Consider the following 16,299-nt stretch of genomic DNA (forward strand, 5'->3'; position numbering starts at 1 on the left):
CGTTAGTTCTTTTTAATTTACTACCTATTCTTTATAAAAACGTCCTCTTATTAAATAGTTTATAGTTAACTTATTATTAATAACCCCTCTTTACTAACTACTATTTTAAGTACTCTTATTATATTAAAATCCTATAAAATAAGTAGCTCGTAATTTATAATTTTAATAATAAGCTTAAGTAGCTCTTTAAATACTATATTATAACTCTAATACCCTAGGCTCGTAGCCCCGTTATATTTTTTAAAATACTCCTTAGAGTTCCCTTAAGCTAGAGCTCCTAACCTCTTTTATTTACTTTTTTATACTATTACTAATTCCGCTTCTAAAATACTTATTATCCTTTTTATTTAAGAGCTATTCTTATAGCTCGTTTTTATATACCTTATTATTATAACTTAAAAGGGCTCTTATATATTTTTAATATTATAAAAGTCTTCCCTTATTTTCAATAATAGCTCCTCTACTCTATTATTATTATTATTTTTATTATAATTAGGTCTTTATAATAGTCTATTTACTAAGTTCTTTATACTTAATTTAAACCTAATTTTAATATTAAATATTATAAGTTCGTTTAGCTAGCGTAGCTATTTCTTATTTAATCTCTTTTTTATATTTAAAAACTATAAATTAAAATAATTTATAAATACTACGACCTAATTTCGGTTATAAATAAAATAGTATTACTAATTCTTTAATATATCTATAATAGCTAATAGCTCCGTATCTCTTATATTATAATAGCTCTTTATATCTATTAATTTCCTTAACTTATAAGTAATTAAGTACTAATTACCCTTGAATAATTATATAATTACTAAGCTAATAGCTCGAATTAAAGCGTCTATTTATAACTATATAAGTAAAGTAGGGTTAAAATATTATAATATTAGCACGTTAATAAATACTATTAATAGCCTCTTAAATAACTTTATAATAGGTATTAATAACTCTAACTATCCTAGTTTTACCTTCTTTAATAAGTCTATTAAAAGTACTATTATTTTAGTATAGTTATTAATAAATCTATAGTAAAACCCCGTAAATTTAAAAAACGTTTATATATTTTTAACGCTCTTTAAAAATAATTAATTTATTATAACTTCGGTACGCGCGGGTTCTATTTCTATGCTTTTATTAAATACGATATACCCTAAGAATCCTATATATAATATATAAAACTCGTATATATTACTATTTAGATATAAGTTTTATTATTATAGTTTTTATAGTATACTACGTACGTACTCTTTATATACTACGTAATCGTTACTATATATTAAAATATTATCTAAGTATATAATATAAATAGTATTAACTAGGCTACTTAGAACGTTATTAATATATATTTAAAAAGTCGTGGGTACGTTAGTTAGCTTAAAAAGTACGACTAAGTACTTAAACTACCCGTATTTAGTATAAAAAGCCGTCTTTTACTTATTACCCTCGGCTATATATATATAATAATACGCGTTCTTAAGGTCTAATTTTATAAAAATAAAAGTATTAAATAGTCTATTTAATATCTCTCTAATTAGTAATAGTAGCGTTCTATTTTTTTATATAATCTTATTAATCGCTCTATAATTAATATAAAGTTATAGCTCTCCTCTTTTTTTAAGTATAAAAAGGATAAGTACTCTTACTAAGCTTATAAAGGGGTATATCTAGCCCCTAGCCTCTATTTTTATTAAATAATTACGTAAAATCTCGAGCTTATAGTTTAATAATAAGTAAATAGGTCCCTAGGGAATAAGTGCCGCGTTATTTAGTTTAATATAATAGTTATATAGTACTTTATTTAATAATAAAATAGCCTTCTTTTTTAAAAATAAGTTATTAAAGTCCTAGTAACGTAGCTTTTAATCCTTAGCTACGCTCGCTAATACTATATTACTATTTATAATTAAGTTAATTATAATATACGCAAGTATTATTAAAACTAAGTTATTTAATAGCCCCTTTTTTAAAGCGTCTAAGTGAATATATTATTTATAAATTAAATACTATTACTTTTTTTATTTGTAACTAATTAGTAAGTTAATATCCTCTAGCTAAAGAAAACTAAAAATAAGTATAAGCGCCGTAATATTAATTATTATAAAGTAATATAGCTATATTTTTATTACGTAGTTACTATTAATAATTTAAAGCTATAAATAATAGCTTCTTAACGTCTTTATTTATTTACTCTCTATATTTACTAATTATAGTAATAAATAAATTTATAAATTAGCGTTAAAACTATTAAGTAGCCTAATATTAACTACGTTCCTTTTTACTCTCGAATTAATAAGGGCGCTTAGCTTTTTTTATATATAGTTTAGGTATATATAAGTTAGAATATTTAAGCACCGCCCTTATTAATTATTAACTATTCTCTTTATTAAAATAGTATTTAAGCTCGTTATTAGTCTATACTACTTAGCTAGGGCGAAGTTTAATTAATAATTAGTAGCCTTATACCCCTTTTAATTATATTTATAATATATAACGCTCGGGTAGCTATTAGTAAAGTACCCGGTTTTATTATAATTATAGTATGACTAATACTACTCCCGTAGTCATAAGTAATCCCTTATAATATAGCTAATCTTTTTATAATTATAATACGTAATATCCTTACTAAGCGAGTTATAATATATTCCTTACGTATTTAACTTATTAACGCCCTAATATTTTCTTACTAACTTATTCGAGTTTAAGTTAAAATATTGCCTAAAGGACGTTTATAAGCTCCCTATTAATAGTAAGGATTATTTAATACGTCTTATTAATAATATTAATTATAAATAAGTTCGCAAAAGTTCTATTTATAATACTATTACGAAGCGTAGTTCGGGCTATAGTTTACTTATTAATATAAAGAGTTTCTATTTTTTTATTAAGATATATTTTAGTTCTATCTCGAGCTTATTAATATAGCTAATAAACTCGTTAACTTTTTTTTTTAGCTTTACGAGGTATTATTTAGTTATATACTTATTATTATTCCTTAGTTAGCGGGATTAAATAGGTTATTTTATAAAAAAGTCTTTAGTTCTTTTTATATAACTTAGTTTATTATAAACCCGGGGGTCCTTTAGTAATTAAAAATATAATATATTTAGGAGGTCTTTATATTACTATTTAAATAACTAACTATATATATTACTTTATTATAATCTATTCTTATTTATTAAGCCTATAAGTTAAAATAATAGTAATAATTAAAAAAGAAGCTCTATAAATCCTATATTAATTTACTAGTATATAATAAATTAAAGAAGGATAGCGGTCTAAATATAAACGTTCTACTTATAGCGCTTATTTAAGTTAAAAAAGAGCTAGTAAATAGGGGCTTAAATAATATAAACTCGTCGCTTTATTATTATTTAAATAGCGTTTTAAATATAGTTTTATTTATTAAACTATCCTTAGTCTAAGGGTTTACGTTCCCGTTTATATTAAAGCTAATATTTAAGGCTATTATAACTAAGACCGTAGCCCTTAATATAAGGGCCGGATTATTTAAAAAGCTTTATAAGCGTTTTAAATCTACTTATTTTTTATATAAGCGCTCTTTATATATTATAATAAGGATTTTTTTTTCTAATTATCGCTCTTATTCTTATAGTTTTATTAGCCTATCGCTTATTATTTAGTTTAAATATTAATAAATAAGAGTAAGAAGTTTATTATTTAATTTAAAATTCGTTAATACTTTTAGTAATACGGTCTTTTTATATTATTATTACGTTATTCGTTTTATTATACTTCGTTTTTATATTATTTATTAAAAAAGAAGTAACTCTAGGGGGTTTAATAAAAAAGAGTCGTTTTTTTATTATTATTATAATACTAATTACGCTCTCTTATTACGTCTCGTTTTTATTAATATTTTAAGCTTTTAACCTAGTCCCCTTTATAAATAAAAATTTTAAATTATTAATAAATATATAATATAAAAAAAAGCTTATAAAGGCTAATTATTATTAAAGTTTAAAAAAGGAATTACTAAAATCTATCCTTTTCTTAAGGTATATTATTAGCGCTCTATATATACCTAAGCTGCTCTTTTATTACTTAGTCCCCCTCTTTATACCCCCTGAGCTATCCCTTAACTAACGAGGCCTGATAATTAACCCCTAATATTCCCCGTTTTGCGCAGAAATGATCTCTCTAGCTACCGGCACATCGAAAAGGCAAGCAAAGGAGGCCGCCGTATAAGCCGTCGCATAGTACCGCCCATAACTCTCCGTCTTGCAGAGTTTGCCGATACAAACCGGGCTGATGCTAATGTTATTCCCGCTAGCGAAGCCAAACAGGACCACGAAGACGACGATGCCCGCCATAGAGGAGCCCGCCGGCAGCCACACGGCCAAGCAAGCGACGATGCTCAGCACAAGAGCCAGGATATTGGAGTTGAAAGGCCCGGCAAAGTCACTGAACCATCCTGCCAAGATACGTCCAGCTACACTTCCAGCATTCAGAATCGTAGGGATTTGATACGCAAAGTCGATATCGAAGCCCTTATGAATGGCATAGCTCGATATGTACGTGAGAGGAATGAAGAGCGACCACTCAAGGAGGAAGATGCCGAGCGTAGTCAACGCAAATGCTGGATCACGAAGTATACGGATGTTGGGATGAACCGAGGCGTTGGGGTTGGGTGGTAGTCGTCTGTCGATGAGAAGGGTCGCAGCCCCGCAGAAAACGAGGACGATGAACCCAACGGTCCGGATCGCCCATGCCCAGCCAGCTCGTTCGAAGAGGGCGCGGAGCCTCATGGGGTATACGATGCCTCCGAAACAACCTCCAGTGGAAGCAATGCCGGTGGCGAGTCCTCTGCGGTGGTAGAACCAGTGACCGACGGCTGCGAAGGACGGCGTGAACAAGAGGGAGGCGCCGACGCCGTTGAGGACTCCGAAGACGAGCATGAAGTGCCAGAACTCTGGTCAAAGATTATTGTCAGCTAACTAAATTTATAAGGTTCCAAAGGTCGTAAGGAAGAGTATACGCACGCGTAGAGATGCTCAACAACATCTGAGCCGCCACGACACAGACGGGGCCGGACAGGATCAACCACTTCGGGCCATACTTGTCAAAGACGGGGCCAATGTAGATCCCACAGAAGAAGCAGAGGAACATGTACATGGAGAAAATCCAGCCGATGGTGCCTTCGCTGTAACCTTGTAGCTGGTGGGAGCTGATGTAGGCGTGGATGGTCGCCACGCTGTTTGAGATGCCCAAGGCCGAGAAGGATGCGAACCAGGAGCCTAGCACGACAGACCAAGCTCGCAGGCCTCCTTCGGGGTATTCATCTTCTGGGTTCGGGATGGTCTCGTCGATGCTCGGGTTGTACTGCGGTTCCGGCTTCGAGTCTCGGTTTTCGGCCCTATCGGTAGTGTGGTTCCGAGTCATGTCGTGATTTCCCTCAGGCGCGACCTGGTTCTGCTGAGAGGATCTCAGTGGTTGAGACATCTTCAACTTGGCAAGTCGCTTGAGTAAACAGATGGTTTGGAGAGAAATGAGCAAACATCATCTAGAGACTTGGGGAGCTCCAGCGAGATAAATAGTCTTCGCAGCCGAGTGATTAGTGACTCAAGCAACAATGGCAATAATCTCTTCCATTCCCCTAAAGGTAATTGTAATCGAGGTATTGACTTTCGAAAACCAACGCAACTAAAGACGTTTAGACTCCATAGGGAAAAAATGCATGGGTCATCCTACATATTTCTACATATGCACTCCATGCAAAGCGCGCCCTGCAACTGACATCCAAGAAGAAAGCGGGCTAGACCTCTACGGGAAAGAGAAAAAATTTAAAATTCCAACAACAGCGTCTTCAACCCGGCCACTTCTTTGTTTCCTTGACAAAAGAATATGGGCACCAGCCAATGACCTGTCGTCTTCCTCTTTCGCGTTTTCTTAGAAAGGTAACTTACGCCTATGTGGGACCGGCGTCGGCATCGGCTCCGGCTCAACGACCGGTGTCGCAATCGCGGGAAAACAGGGGACCCCACAAGTGGGGCGGCCCGAAAGGCAGTTTAAACGTCACATCTCCCACCTCCAAATGACTCCGAGACTCGGAATGAACGCTAGATCTTACCTTTAGAAGACAAGCCGTCAACCCACACGAATCTCCCGCCAGGGTCACACCAGGGAAGGAAACTCGAGACGATGCTCCTCCAGATCGTGGGCTCTCTCCAACACCTCCGGGCCTCGACCATCGTCTACGCTCTCATCGCCCTCCTCCTCCCCGTCACCCTCACCCTAGCCTTCATCCTCCACAATGGCGATGCCGCATCCACGCGCAGGAAGCTCCGGAACCTGGAGTCCATAGGTGTCCCGGCCAATAAGAGCCACATGGCAGACCAATTCGGCTCCAAATATGCATTACCGGAAGACACACCATCGAGCAACCCGGGGCCGATCCGCATCAAGTCAATCTACATCCACCCGATCAAATCCTGCGGCTTCGTCGAAGTAGACAGAGCCCTCCTCACAAAGACAGGCTTCGCCTACGACAGATGCTTCGCCCTCGCAGCCGAGACGCCGGACCCGGAAACGGGCGCCGTCTCCTGGAAACTCATCAGCCAACGCACGAAGCCAAATATGTGCCACATCCAGACAGAAATCTACCTCCCTCGGAAGAACAGCGACCAGCGAGACCCCCTAGTCCAAGCCGGCGGCTGTGTCCTCGTAACCTTCTCAGACCCAGACCCCCCAACCTGGACCCAACGCATCGAGACCTTCCTCTCAAACCCCTTCAACCCCTCCGCAACACCCCAAATCTCCTTCATCGTGCCTCTGAACCCGCCTTCAACCCTCGTAGACGAATTCAACATCGGCCTCAAAACCTTTGGCATCCACGCCCGCGACGCCTCCGGGCTAGATATGTCCCGCATCCCCTCCGTCGCCACGACCCTCCTGCCGAAACTGAAGAAATTCCTCGCCATCCCGCCGAACCGCGGCCTGACGCTCACGCGCTGCACCCCCGAGACCTTGACGCGGACGACCCTCAACCTCGCGCCCGTGAGCTACATCGGCTCGCCCGCCGTCCACGGATACACGGACCAGCAGCCCGTCAACCTCAACAGCTTATCCTCCGTCCACGCCGTATCAGCGCTGCTGCCGCCGGAGAACAGACCGCTTGACGCCCTCCGCTTCCGCGCGAATCTATGGGTCACGGGAGCGCCGGCGTACGTGGAAGAGACGTGGAAGCGATACCGCATCATCCCCAAGGAAGACCTCTCAGATAACAGAAAGCCGCGGGCGGACGTCTCACCAAAGCTCTCCGTCGTCTGTAGAACATCCCGCTGTACGATGCCAAACGTCAACCTCGCTACGGCAACCTTTGACACGGAGAACCCTGCGTCCGCTGAGAAGAAGAAGGGGAAGCCGCAGCCCAGCACGACGCTGATTGAGCACCGTACTCCGGAAACGGGGAATCCCAAGGCGCTGGGATACCTCGGGATGCATTGCGTGCCCGAGGACGATGATCTGGACGAGGCTAGGAGGCAAGGCAAGGGGCTGTATGTCCATGTCGGCGATGAAGTTGAAGTTCTTGAGACGGGGGAGCATTTGTATGGGTCTACTGCGAATGATTATTGAGGTGGCTACTCTCTGGGAGGGTTTGGGAGAAGGAGACCTGAGCGGCAATGGAAGCGCTGCTGCTTGAGACTTGCATGGAAAGGTAATGAAGGCGATATCTGAATCAGCTTATTGAGGAGGGAATATGGAAGCAATCCGGTGCAAGGTGCTTAGGAGCCAGGGTGGCATCGAAAATGTTCGCCCTTTGTGGTTAAGGGTTTCCGCTAGATGGAAGGCCTGAATGGCTTTACTAGCCAGTTGGAAGTTGCCGAAGTGGAATTACCCGCTAACTCGAAAACTTTCTTATTGTTTGGCCTCATGCAATGGCAAGTTTGGTACTTAGCATAGATTGTGATGTAGACAAAAGCTGATAGTGATGGCTTTGGACCGGTATAGGCCAACATGATGTCCTCCACAACCCAGCAAGAACCAAGGTCTGCAGAAAAGGGTTTAGCATCAACACGAGATGGATGGGGGATCTTGATGAAATGAAGCCTCTAATCGTCTATATGCTGCTGGCTTTCATCGCCTGCTTCATTCTATTCCACATCTACATCTATACCAATCCGTCTACACCACATCACTCCATCACAACCCACAGTCTCCAAAGCCCATCTTTCAAGCCTATCAAACCTCTGCTAAACTCCCAAAACAACCCATCACTTACCTCCCAACGCCAACCTCCCCAAGCACCCTCCTCGCCCCCAGCTCCCTCCACTTCCCCACCGTCTCCGGCCTCGAAGCCCACACGACACCAAGCATACCAACAGCATTCACATCCGCCCCGTCAACGCCCGCCTTCACCCTCGGAACCACAACAATCCACCGCCGTCCGAGAATAACATTATGCGGCACCGCCACGGCCCTCCCGTCCCCGTCCTCCTCGACAACCTCCTCCCGGCCGGGAATCAGCTCCGTCGCCTGGCGGAGCATGGCTCTGTATTTCGCCGTGAGGTCCTTTGTCGAGGGTGGCGATGTGCCGCTAAAGCGGTGGATGAAGTACCGGAACGGCGGCTCTTGCTTCCCGTCACCGACCGCTTCCGCCCCTGTCCCGGACCCGGCGTCGACGAGGTCAGGCCACATGGGAATCGCTCCCGGTGCAGGGATAACCTGCATATGCTTGTGCAACCGACTACACCCGCCCTCCTTACCACAGTTGAAGATGACCAAGTACTCTCGTCTCTTCTCTTCCTCACCATCAGCACCAGCATCAGCATCACCTCCCCACCCCAAATTCAACCCTCCCAAAACCTGAACAGCAGCCCCTAGATCCCGCCCATCCAACCCCTCAAACTGCCTTCTCCTCCCATCGGCAGTCAAGAGGAGAAGATGCGGCCTGTACGCGCAGAACTTGTTGAACGCCAGCACATGCGTAGCCTCTTCATCCCCGCCGCCGCCGACGGTCGTGAGCTCGAAGCCCGCGATGCTGATGTCGCCTCCGGGAAGGTTTCCTTCTTCATCGAGGGTGATCTTGTTGTTCCTGTGTTTGCCGTCTTCTTGGGTACGAGTGTTGGCGTGCGAGGTTGCGCTTGCGTTTGTCCGAGACGGAGGGCCATTGTCGTCTGCTTCGTCTAGCTCCGCGTTGTCTTCTACCGCGGCGGGCTTGCTTTTCAACGCAGCCGTTAAGCGGAACTCAAACTAGACAGAATCGTCAGCTTCTGCGATTCCCTACGATTCCCTTGGTTTTAAAGCCCTCTACTATCCCTTTCTCTACCCCTTATCACCATCTGTCTCAGTTTTCTCGTCAAGTAAAAAGCAAGATGGGAACGTACGGATACGCCCGTTATTCGTACCACAACTACAAGGATGAAATCCGGTGAAGAAGAGAAAAGAGAAAAGAACTGACCTTGAAACCTCCATCCTCGTGATAAATCTTCTCCATGTCCTCCGCGTACATCACGATCCCGTCACGAACCTTTTCATCAAAGGCAGCGAGGACCGAGGCCTCGGTTATCGGAGAAGCCATTGCGCTTCTCCCTGCTCTGATGAGGTCCCACGCTTGGAGATGATTCAAAAGCGGCAACTAAGAGATGAATGCCGAATTATAAATTGGAGCGAAGTATTAACAGGATGTTAATATGAGAGGAGTTGTTGTACTCCGTAGACGAATCGACATGTTGAACGTCGCAGGAGTGGCAGTCGGAATGAAAGCCGGTTATTGGCCAGCTGCATATGACGACATCAGAAAGTATCCCCTTGCATCGATAATTGCACAACGCGACAACGTTCAATCTTAGTTTCTGAACTCCCAGAATAGTTTCCAGCATGATGTTTGCGACAAGTCATAGTTGAATTTGATGCTATTAAGATTTTAGAGTATCAACCGCGTGACGTTCCTCTCGCGCCAGCTTTTACGTTTTGTCTCCAAAAGAGGTATTATACTACAATTTTCCACCACGCTTGATCCCCCCCTGACGCCATCATCGACTCGTCAATATGCCCCCCCTTAGGTAGACACTGCCTGCACCTCGTCTCATACTGGGAACGGCTTATGATGCCAGATACACCCCCGTTCTACACCACCGTCGACCCCGTCCCTCGTTATATGGGCAATCCTTTCTACGCAGGAGGAACGGGGGCAGCGGGACCGGTGCCAGTCGCGGCGCCTCGTTGGGCGGGAGGAGGGAGGAAGAGGGGCAGGTAGCTGACGGCAAGAGCCATGACTGTCACGTATCGTCAGTGAACAGGCTCGTGAAAATGCGACCAAGGGGTCGGGTAGATACATACCTGACATGCCCACGGAGAAGTATCCCGGCGTCGCGGAGCTCTTCTTCGTCTCCTCGCTCTCACCAAGCCAAGTCTGAATGCTGAAGACGACGGAAGCCCTATTTCATAGCCTGTCAGTAAGTCTGATCTTCGACCAAAGCTCATGTAGACCCCTGTGCTATGGTTGCTTGGCCGCCACAGCTCGGTGCAGCGCCAGCAATGCTATTCGTCTCGCTGAGGGTGAACAGGAAATGCGCCATACCATCCGATAAACTTGTTGCGCGTAAGCATCGCAGCCATTGGCAGGGTAGAAGACAGCGTCGAGGAGAGCTCGGTGGAGTCGCCCTTGGCCTTGGGCTCCTGATAGGGGACGACTGCGCGGGAGACAAAGGTTAGCAGACATTCGCGACAGGATAGGAAAGGTGCAAAACATACTCAGGTCCGGCCGACGCATATCCCGCTTGGACGCCATTGTGAGAGCTCTGGTTGAATTGGATGTGCTGTACGTGGAAGGCAGAGAGCTATAGCGGAGGGGGTTCGATAGATACCACGGTCCTGGATGCGCGAATGAAGCTCTCACCTCAAGTGACAGGGCCGCACTCCAACAGAAAAGTGGCGCCTAAGTCTTCAGGCAGCAACACACGCGACCCCAAAGAGCTGGGGAAGGACAGAAGGGAAAGGGAAGGGATAGGCTGGCCGATTGCCCCGCCCCGCTTGCACACACTCAGCCGACGACACGTTTTCTGCTATATCTACGCCCCCCCACTCTTCTCTCCCGGAAGGTGCCTGGGGGTGTGTATCTTGTCGCGCGAGCCGTCAAGCGGCCCCTCCGAACGCCGCCGCCCCACGAACCGATCTGACAGTGGGAAGCAAAAGTTGCAGAGATTCCGAGGGACGCGGATTCCGATAACGAACAGGCTCACACTTTGCGTGCCCGGGATTTCCAGAAACCTGATACTAAAAGATGGGGATCGCCGTCTGCCCAGTGCGAAGGTGGGAGGACGCTCCCGCCGACGGGCTTAACCTTGCGATGGTGTTCGTTCCGCTGCCGAATTCGACTCCATGAGTGTGTCCGGGAATTGGAGAGCCAAGTTTACAGACTGCAACGGATAACCTCCGCTGGACATTGTCTACGTGTGCCAACGCTCTGTAGGGGGAGATATGACAGGATCCCGAAATGTCTGACTCTGGGACGTGGACCACTGGATACTCTGGGTGTCGAAGTTTGCGGGGCCTCGGAAGATGCGGCCTACGGAGGGTCCAAAAGAAAGGAGAAGGGCAGAACAGCTGCATATTACTCCGGCGTCTTCTCCGTGGCCGTGGTAATCATTCGCAGCATGGAGCTTTGCCGGAGCATTTTGTTTTGCGCGCCTGCACGGCACCCTTACGAAATCCCCTTCTCCGTTATCTGGCGCGGAAAGTATCGCCCGTATGCGGGCCCCTCTGCAGCAAGACGAGCACGAGATAACAGCTAGGCCGCGGCCGTCTGCCCTTGCAGGCACAGCTATATTCCCCCACACGGGGCCTGCAGGAGAAGGAAAGGAGGGCCCTGGTGGCCCTTTTTTGGAGTTCGCTTGGAACTTTCGAAAGAAGGTTTTCGACATCTTCTGGGGCCCTGGGCTGGGCATTGTCGGGGAAGCGGCCTTGGAGTCTGGAGATGCGGTGTGCTAACACTGCTGCTATACCTACCATCGTGGCCTGTGCTTGTCCAAATAGCCCTCCAGACGCGGACTTTGGTCGCAGCGACACGGAGCCTAACATGATAGATGTCGTTTGGCGAATAAGAGCCGGATAACTCAAGTTGGGCCCTGCGAAACGTGGATGCCGCTGGAGAGGAGTCTGGTAGAGTGATGGAACACGGAATAAAAGCCAACGAAAGGCCTCCAGCTGGCATAGTTGATGGGTCTGTTTGACACGCAAAAGCCCACTCAGCACCAGCAGAGCCCGAAGCAAGTCAGGCACGGCGACCCGACTACCTATGATTGCGCATACCTCATCAGAAAAATGTCTCAAAAGTTGGTGACCGCGGTCATACGGGAGCAGGTCGTGTCAGCTGAAAGAAGATGGCCGATACCATCGTGTGTTTTCTTGTGTTTATGGCAGGTGTTCGGCGGCTTCTCACTGGCCACCCCCGCCAGGTACCACCTGATTTGCAGGGGCGGATCGCATGCAGCATGATGGCAGATTGCGTGACACCTGGCGGCGATTCAGCCATCAAAGACATGGACAGCGCGTGGGCGACGCAAACCAAGCAGCCGCGGTGCCACGACGGCCCGGTGCCTGGTCTGGTGTAGTAAGACCGGCGGGCGTGGTTTGGCACGTTTTGGTTCGCCGGCCGAAGACAAACTTTCCCAGGGCCTGGAGAAGGAGTCTACCCCAGGGCCCCAAGGAGAGTCGCGATAGTCGACCAGGATGCTGTTCGATAGAAGCCGAAGGGTACTATAGCCCCCCTCCTTCAGTGGTCGAGCCAGTGGTTGAAAAGGTCCTGGGGATAATGAGAGCCAGAGACAGGTGTCCCACGAGACCGGAGAGTATGGACGAAACGCGGGAAGAGTTAGGGCCGGTTTTTTGTGTCAAACGGGGATGATGGGTGCTGTGAATCTGGTGGCCATTCTCTGCGGAAAGCAGTGCCGCTCGCTCAGATCGTCTACCAATTTTGCAGAGTTGGGCCTGTTCTTCTTGTCCCTCACCACCTGTTCGGGAGTCGGGAGAGCGGGCTGATGGGACGGTGGGAGAGAGGGAGGGGGAAGGGATGAGACAAAACACACGGGGTCGTAGACAAATCAGATCCAAGAGAGAAAAGGGCAGGCAAGACAGGCGTCGCTCGAAGCGAATGTGTCGATAATGGCGATGATGCGTCGTCCTGTCGATTTTGGGTTGGATGGTGGCGTTGAAGTAAAGCACCCGAAAGTGGTAGCTAAGATGCAAGTGGCAGCTAGTTACGGAGACGAATACTTGCCAACCTGCCCCTCTGCGAAAGCGACAACTGCCCAGGTGTATTCGATAGATACTAAGAACTGACAAACTACCCACGGAAGGGACGTTTGGTGCGATTGGACGGGTTAAGAGAGCGACAGAAGGCCAGGCCGGGCGATAGGAGCAGCTGTACTCCGTAGTCGTCTTGGGATCTTGGACCGACTGCGGCTAACAACATCCCAACAGCCTATTCCGGCTTCCTCTCTCCGCCCTTCCGTCTGGTGATGTGTAGATGGGCTCTGCCATTCCAGCGGTACGGAACACCGAAGGAAGCAAGATTTAGACCTGGGCGAAGGGGACACCCGGGCGTTTGGGTTCCCTAGCCTGTCGGAGTTTCCAGTGTGCTGCCCACTCCAGGTACCTCCAGAGTCCAGAGTATCCGTACAGGTAGGAAGAGTCGAAGAGAGTGCAAGTGTCTTTACTAAGCGGTGGCCCGGTCCTTGTCAGCATCGACTGCGAACTGACACTTGTCTAATTTAGCATGCTTCGGGTTATTTTGATGACTGTCAAAGTTTATACGCGAGGATGCAAGTCTGATACGGAGCTTGGGAAAGAGGCAAAAGGAGGCTTACGATGATGATGATATTGATAATGGCGATAAGTATCTGTAATACATCATTGTCTTACATCTCAGCACTCCAAAGAGCCCATATGGATACACTGAGTGACTGACAAGGAACGACTTTTAGAACTGGACAAGCCAGAAAGGAAACAAGACCGGGGCGAAGGTCACTTGGAGGCGGGAGTGGGCGAATCAGCTGTAAGACATTGGTTGAACAAACCAATGAGACGGACTGGGCCCCATGGCGGCGGACGGGGGTTGTCCTTGGACTGGCGGATTTTGGAGGTTCCATTAGCATCAGGGGACTGAGAGGAGAGAGAGAGGAAAAGAGACAGAAGGGGGGGAGGTGTGTGTTCTTTTCCCCCAGCTGATCGAAGAATCGGCCTAACCTATTCAAGCCAAGGCGCCAGCTTGGCCTGGTTGTCGTCGATAATTTGTTGACAGGAAGCTTCCGATTTCCATTCCTAGTTCATTACATCGCATCGTTACCAATTGTTCATCATACGACCAGTCTCAGGTTACGGTCTGCAGGTAGGCAAATGAACAAGATGAATCTGCCTATTACTTGAGTATTGTGTTGCTGTAGCAAATGGGTTTCCCAGCCTCATCTTTTACCGCTAGTTGTTTCCCCCTTTTGCCGCCGCCGCCTTAAAGCCTGCCGCGTATCCGCCTGCTTTATGCCGAAACACCAAACTGTTCTTTTTCCTTAGCCAAGAACGGGACGTTGCTGTTTGGTCCATGTCTGCATCGTGTGGTCTGGGAAGTGGGTGTAAACTCTGTCCTAGATACAGATGTTCCTAGTTAATAGGTAATGCTTGGTGAACTCGGGTCGGCATCCGAATTGGAACATGCACACCACAGAGACAATGTTTTAACTACCCAGTACTGTGTAGTTTCCGTATTGACACAGAAAGAGTGCGCAGAAAGATTAAACAGTCCCTGCGCTTATCGGGAGCTTCCCGCAAGTCGGCGCAACTCATCAACCTGGTCATGTCCGTGAACTCGAACTCATCCATCTCGGAGAAGGTCCCAATTCAACAAATCGTACACACACTATAAGCCGTATGGGATTGGACTACCTACAGAGCAAAGCGTGTGAATGAGGCGCTTAATCCAACCAGCCCACCCCCCCCCCCCAAAGTCGCCTTGCTGGTTCCAGGGCTCCAAGCAACATGCTGAGAGAAAAACTCCCGCTCCCTGGAACCGCAGATCCCATCGGCTCCCCGCCCCACGACTAAACGCAATTTAGCTGCTGTTCCCTGGACGCCCACTCACTCTCTCACACACACCTTCTTTTCACTCACTCCGCTGTCCCTCTCACTCTCACCTCTCACTTTCACTCACTTACTCATTCAAATCCCCCTTCTCAGCTCACACCCCCCTTCCCGTACCATCTCATCCCGTATCACACGCCACACCCTCCGCTTTCCGTTCCGTCCACCAGCACCAGCACCCGCACAGGGTGTTTGTCAGGTTGCCTCTGGTTGCCTTTCCCATTTTCAGTTACCATTCCCATTCCCCGTTCCTAGCCTGAATTCGGTCGAATTGAATTCGTCGGGTCCTTATGTGCTGCGTGACTAGATACTCAGTCCTAGGCTGAGCTGAGCCAAGGCACACTATAACCCCGAGCCATCTTTGCCGTCCGTCTAATGGTCTCCTGCACCACCTAGTACCTACGGAGTGCGCTGCGCTGCGCTCTGGCTGCATTGTAAACCCCAACCCACGGCAACTCTGCCTGTCACTTTCAAACACCTTCTCAGGCGCCCTCTCTCTGTTCTCCTTTCCCTCTCTCTGCCTTTTGAAGCTCAATCTCCCCCAGTCGTTGACTCGTTTGGGAACAAGACTCTTCCTCATACCTGGGCTACGATTTTCTCCGCTCCCCGCCTCCTAGCTTTGTTCATGTTGCCTGATCTTGACGTTAGCTCTCTGCAACTCATCGCTCACCATACGACTTGTCCCCTTGTCTTGACACTCATAATCAACGGCTTCAACACAACAACAACATAGGCTCTTCCAATTTCAACAGTGTCAGCAACCAGCAGGATTTCCAGCGGGCCGTCGCGAGTCATCCGACAACAGCGAACCTGGCATACGCGGGAACCTTCGGAGATACTGCGCCCCCGTCTCTGTATCCGTGGTAATAGCCAGCCGTACGAAAGATCCCACGCGCACTTTGCAAATCCGCCGCCGCTGTACCGTACGGTACCGCACCAGGGCCCTGCACACTCCACCGCTGCATGCACCCACCCTACCAGTGGCCTGCTAATCCAGTCCCAATCCGCAAACCGCTCTTGCACCCCCGACCGCTGCACAGATAGCGCGGCTGACGCCGTCAGATCCCCGACATCAATCCGTCGACCGATTATTCCTCCTCCCCCCCTTCCATCCAACATCACTTCAACATCGTCAAATTGTTGGCACTCGGCATCGCAGCCTCGGCGCTTCGACCTAGTCGCCTCCTCACTACATCCAACACACCC

At 46.7% G+C, this 16,299-nt stretch overlaps 5 protein-coding genes across 5 annotated transcripts; 2 read left to right on the forward strand and 3 right to left on the reverse strand.

Annotated features, from left to right (window-relative positions):
- Positions 1 to 4,127: 4,127 nt before the first annotated feature.
- Positions 4,128 to 5,463, reverse strand: CLUP02_14675 (riboflavin transporter MCH5; the record flags this gene model as incomplete). Its single annotated transcript, XM_049293602.1, has 2 exons — positions 4,128 to 4,933; positions 5,004 to 5,463. 2 exons carry the CDS (start codon positions 5,461 to 5,463, stop codon positions 4,128 to 4,130), a joined length of 1,266 nt encoding a protein of 421 aa, XP_049150748.1.
- A 699-nt stretch (positions 5,464 to 6,162) lies between these two features.
- CLUP02_14676 (uncharacterized protein) lies at positions 6,163 to 7,596 on the forward strand (the record flags this gene model as incomplete). Its single annotated transcript, XM_049293603.1, has 1 exon — positions 6,163 to 7,596. The coding sequence occupies one exon, from the start codon at positions 6,163 to 6,165 to the stop codon at positions 7,594 to 7,596; it is 1,434 nt and encodes a 477-aa protein (XP_049150749.1).
- A 642-nt stretch (positions 7,597 to 8,238) lies between these two features.
- CLUP02_14677 (ATP adenylyltransferase) lies at positions 8,239 to 9,541 on the reverse strand (the record flags this gene model as incomplete). Its single annotated transcript, XM_049293604.1, has 2 exons — positions 8,239 to 9,213; positions 9,422 to 9,541. The coding sequence occupies 2 exons, from the start codon at positions 9,539 to 9,541 to the stop codon at positions 8,239 to 8,241; spliced, it is 1,095 nt and encodes a 364-aa protein (XP_049150750.1).
- A 593-nt stretch (positions 9,542 to 10,134) lies between these two features.
- CLUP02_14678 (uncharacterized protein) lies at positions 10,135 to 14,567 on the reverse strand (the record flags this gene model as incomplete). Its single annotated transcript, XM_049293605.1, has 17 exons — positions 10,135 to 10,238; positions 10,303 to 10,400; positions 10,453 to 10,515; positions 10,544 to 10,655; positions 10,717 to 10,900; positions 11,048 to 11,137; positions 11,207 to 11,339; positions 11,416 to 11,924; positions 11,971 to 12,257; positions 12,317 to 12,477; positions 12,530 to 12,696; positions 12,802 to 13,198; positions 13,304 to 13,425; positions 13,543 to 13,678; positions 13,885 to 13,917; positions 13,991 to 14,124; positions 14,538 to 14,567. The coding sequence occupies 17 exons, from the start codon at positions 14,565 to 14,567 to the stop codon at positions 10,135 to 10,137; spliced, it is 2,760 nt and encodes a 919-aa protein (XP_049150751.1).
- A 971-nt stretch (positions 14,568 to 15,538) lies between these two features.
- Positions 15,539 to 15,826, forward strand: CLUP02_14679 (uncharacterized protein; the record flags this gene model as incomplete). The annotated part of the gene is made up of 1 exon (XM_049293606.1): positions 15,539 to 15,826. A coding segment is annotated over one exon (288 nt), but the record flags the coding sequence as incomplete, so codon positions are not given.
- Positions 15,827 to 16,299: the final 473 nt, after the last annotated feature.

This window comes from Colletotrichum lupini, chromosome 8 (assembly GCF_023278565.1).
Source record: "Colletotrichum lupini chromosome 8, complete sequence".
Classification (NCBI taxonomy): Eukaryota; Fungi; Ascomycota; class Sordariomycetes; order Glomerellales; family Glomerellaceae; genus Colletotrichum; species Colletotrichum lupini.